Below are 3,872 nucleotides of genomic sequence, written 5' to 3'. Positions count from 1 at the left end.
AATCAGGCTAGACGCCTCAACAGATTTCAGCTTCGGAAAACGTTTTTGGGACTGGAGCGCCTCCTCATTTATCGGCCTTCTTGCAACTGCTTTTATCACCGTTCATTGTATCCTAATCATGAGGGCTTCGAGTTTTGTGTTTCTATGTCCTCATGGAAACTACAATATAGGGTGTTGCATCCAATGCTCTTCCTTCTATTCAGCTATTCATAGCGATACTCACTCGTAATATGAATAGTATATATCCAAGAAATCCTTCCCTTTAATTTCAACAAATCATTAAAATTGATCAATTAATAAGTGGAATTTAATTATTCAAATCTAAAACCTTTTCCTAACTAAGTTAAAAATAGATTTCGGCCACCAGATTGGTATCTGGTGGCTGCCACATATGTTACCTGTAATAAATGGGACTTAAATGATATTACCTATTTAAAATAGAACAAAAGCCTTAAGTAAATGTACCATTACACATTTGTACAGCTCGCATGTAGCCAATAGTTAAAACGGCTACAAAACTTGTCTCGCCATCACAGTTGCTTAACACCTCATCGCTCAATCGTATGGCGAGCAGTTTTCTTGTATACCACAATTGCCCAATTCTTTGGAACGCTTTGAGAATTACAATACTTTATCCTAAGTCGTGTGTGGGGGACTTTGGTGCCATAATTGGTGAAGTTGCTTTCTTTCTAGAATATTTAGGATGAGACAATTATTGCTTTATATCATATCATAGCACAGCCAATCAGCGGCTACACGAAGCCAGCTCACTCATTCCATCACTCACTCACTCTCTCCACACCCACCCACCAAGCACGATGGTTAATGCCGCCGCAAACGCTAAGAAGAAGTGCGTTTTCCCTCCCTGCCTGCGTCTAAAGTACCCCTCAACATTCAACTAATCTTTTTCACGTTACATGCAATAAAGCGAGGGCAACGACGCCTTCAAGAATCAGGACTACCCTAATGCTGTAGCCAGATACACGGAGGCGATCGAATTAGACGCTACCAACCACGTTTACTTCTCGAACCGCAGGTGCGCTCTTCTGTCCTTCGTACATGACGAAATTTTATAGCACAGTCATTCTAATTGGCATTTATGCATCGTACTGTAGTGCTGCTTATGCTGGCTGGGGAAAGTTTCCCGAGGCCGTAGCCGATGCTGCCGAGTGTATCCGCCTTAACCCTCAGTTTGTCAAGGGTACTTAACTTTGCTATAGTCGCCACTTACATACCGTACCTCGATCAAGTTCATACTTTGTTAAAGCTAATGATCTTGTGCGATTTTCTTACACGCAGGGTATCACCGTCATGGCGTGGCACTCAAGGGTTTAAAGAAATACGATGAAGCTTTGGCTACCTTGCGTACTGGTCAGCGCGTGGACTTTAATAACGCCGATTTAAATCGTCTAGTGACGGAAATTGAGCCACTACAGGCCCGCGCGGAGCAGGCAAAGCGCTCCGGCATGAGCCCTGCCGAGCTGTTGAAGGAGCGTGGTAATGATGCGTTTAAAAGCGCTGCGTTTGAAAAGGCCATTGAACTCTATGGTGAAGCCATTGAGGCTTGCAATGACAAGCCTGGTTCGGCTCTCGCGCTATCATGTTACAATAACCGCGCAGCTTGTAACCAACAGCTCAGCAATTTCTCAGCTGTGATTCGAGACTGTTCGCACGTGCTCGAGTACGAAGAGAAGAACCAAAAGGCGCTTCTTCGACGTGGTCTTGCTTACGAAGGCCTCGAGCGCTACCGCTTGGCTTTACAAGACATTCGTGCGCTGCTGGCCATCAATCCTTCTATTGACGTATGTGACTGGTAAAAATGAGGTCTCTGGTTTTCTTGTACTCACGTGGTTGATCTTGCTGCATTAGATTGCCAACAAGGCTCAACACCGTCTTAGCAATTACGTGCGTCAGCTGAAGCAAAACAATTAATGATTTGAGGTCAAAGCGATCCGGAAGGTTGTCATGAAATGCACTGTAGAACTTTTTAACGAGTTGGTTAGAGGTTTGAATTATTGGAATACGATGTCAGCACTGATGATGGTGCGACGCCATGTGTAAAGAAAAATCTTGAGGCTTTCACACATGGGCAAGGTAGAATTGTGGGTTAAAAGGGCGACCGTTGAATTGCATAGTTTGGCTTGTTTTGTTCTTATGACAGAAGAGAGGTTATTGTTTCATGTAATGGCAAGTAGAGAAAATAATCCACGAACGACGAGTTTTAATTAAGTAATTGCGTCTAAAGATATGAGGTTGCAATAAGGAACCCAATCTTCACTTAATCTTCTTAAATGGATCTCTGTACATAAATCTATTTGATCATGCTGCTTGCCACTTATTATCATGTTAAAGTTTGTGTGCTTCACATCCATATTTTCCAGATTACAGAAGCATAAACCTTGAAAATAATGGCCACTGGAATAAATTCAAATTTTGGGATTGGATAGCTCCAAGGATATCTAGCGCATTGTGAAAATACCTATCAAACCCATAGATTTCACTGACAGCCATTCTAGTTTTTTTTGTCAAGTTCTTCAACTGGCACGATATTATTAAGAAATAATCGTGATCTAGCAAATTTACGCATCATGAGGCAGTGTCGACGGTGCACCAAGTGTGCCAAATATACAAGCTCGGCCTCCCGTAATGCCCACGACAAGATTTGCATAATTCGACAGCGAGATTGTATCATAGAGCCAAAAACATCTCAAAAGAAATGACTGCAATGCCAACTCTTTCAAGCCCTTTTTAGATTGTTTGCTACGACGGAGAAGGACAAACAATTACGGCTTCTAATATAAACGACGAAATGGTTACTTTGCTTGAGCGAGAAGAAGTGGAAACACCGGATCTCACAAAAGACTGTCGCACTGATCCTGCTTAACGTGAAACCTGCTGTACGATTACAATTGAGCATAACACCATTACTATATTATCAAACCTCCTACATTTTCGACAAAATTCTACTTGGCAGAACTCAAGTACTCGTTCATCGTCCGCCTAATATTTTCTAACCCCGTTTCGCTAATGTCAAACCAAGTAGCATCGAGTTCCGTAAAAGTAGTAGTAGATTTGGCAAGATCCGTCGCCATCCCGTCGTGCACGCTTTCCAGCACTGAACGCACCGATAAGTTGCAAAAATTTCCATCCTCCATGTTTGGATTACTGGCGTGTGACCGCAACATTTCGACAACGACCGGACTGTTTTCCAATAAACGATCTAAATAATGCTGACGCACATCCATGGCACTTTTTCCAGAAACAACAGCTTGACGGCGAACCTTGGCCAATTTTTCGAGCTCTTTCGAACCCTCGGCAACTGCCTCAGTTTGATGCGCGTGCCTTGTCCAAAAGTCTTCAAACGAACATGTATGCGGCATATAAGAGCACACGATTTTCGCCACCTTTGCAAGCTGATTGTGCTCTTGAGTACCTTCCAAGTCACCCCAAAAGTCGATTGGACTGGACGTTTTCGTGGCAGTCCATACACTGGGGTCTGCAAAGCCACCCTGCTTTTTCATATATTCGTTTAACGACCGGACAAAGCTACCTTCCTCTACTTCTGGCATCAATGAAGTGGCCAAACGGACAGCTATACCTTGTGCACGATGCAAGCCTGATTCACTCAAACCTGCTCCATGCACGCGAGGATCCAAGATCAAACAAGCGATGAAATGCTCTTCCACGTAGCATCCTAGCCGCTGGAAAAACGTTGTTGCCAAGGCGTCTGCCTTCTCTTGAAATAGTGGTGAGTGTGTGGCAATACCAAACAGCCAAATCCACAATGCAAGTAGTTGCCCAGATGTCGTGTTTTGTACTTCTGTCAGCACTGCGATATAGTTTAGTGGCACGAGGAGCTGGGCAGTATGTCT

The 3,872-nt window shown here is 43.6% G+C and overlaps 2 protein-coding genes across 2 annotated transcripts; one reads left to right on the top strand and one right to left on the bottom strand.

Moving 5' to 3' along the window:
- The first annotated feature begins 736 nt into the window (after positions 1-736).
- CCR75_003961 (uncharacterized protein) lies at positions 737-2,282 on the top strand. The gene is made up of 5 exons (XM_067962052.1): positions 737-850; positions 929-1,036; positions 1,116-1,201; positions 1,300-1,802; positions 1,870-2,282. Exons 1-5 carry the CDS (start codon positions 819-821, stop codon positions 1,930-1,932), a joined length of 792 nt encoding a protein of 263 aa, XP_067819845.1. The 5' UTR covers positions 737-818; the 3' UTR covers positions 1,933-2,282.
- A 681-nt stretch (positions 2,283-2,963) lies between these two features.
- CCR75_003962 (uncharacterized protein) lies at positions 2,964-3,569 on the bottom strand (the record flags this gene model as incomplete). The annotated part of the gene is made up of 1 exon (XM_067962053.1): positions 2,964-3,569. One exon carries the CDS (start codon positions 3,567-3,569, stop codon positions 2,964-2,966), a length of 606 nt encoding a protein of 201 aa, XP_067819847.1.
- Positions 3,570-3,872: the final 303 nt, after the last annotated feature.

This window comes from Bremia lactucae, linkage group LG18 (genome assembly GCF_004359215.1).
Source record: "Bremia lactucae strain SF5 linkage group LG18, whole genome shotgun sequence".
Taxonomy (NCBI): domain Eukaryota; phylum Oomycota; class Peronosporomycetes; order Peronosporales; family Peronosporaceae; genus Bremia; species Bremia lactucae.
Note: the sequence above shows the minus strand (reverse complement) of the source record. Positions and strands in the feature narration are given on the sequence as shown.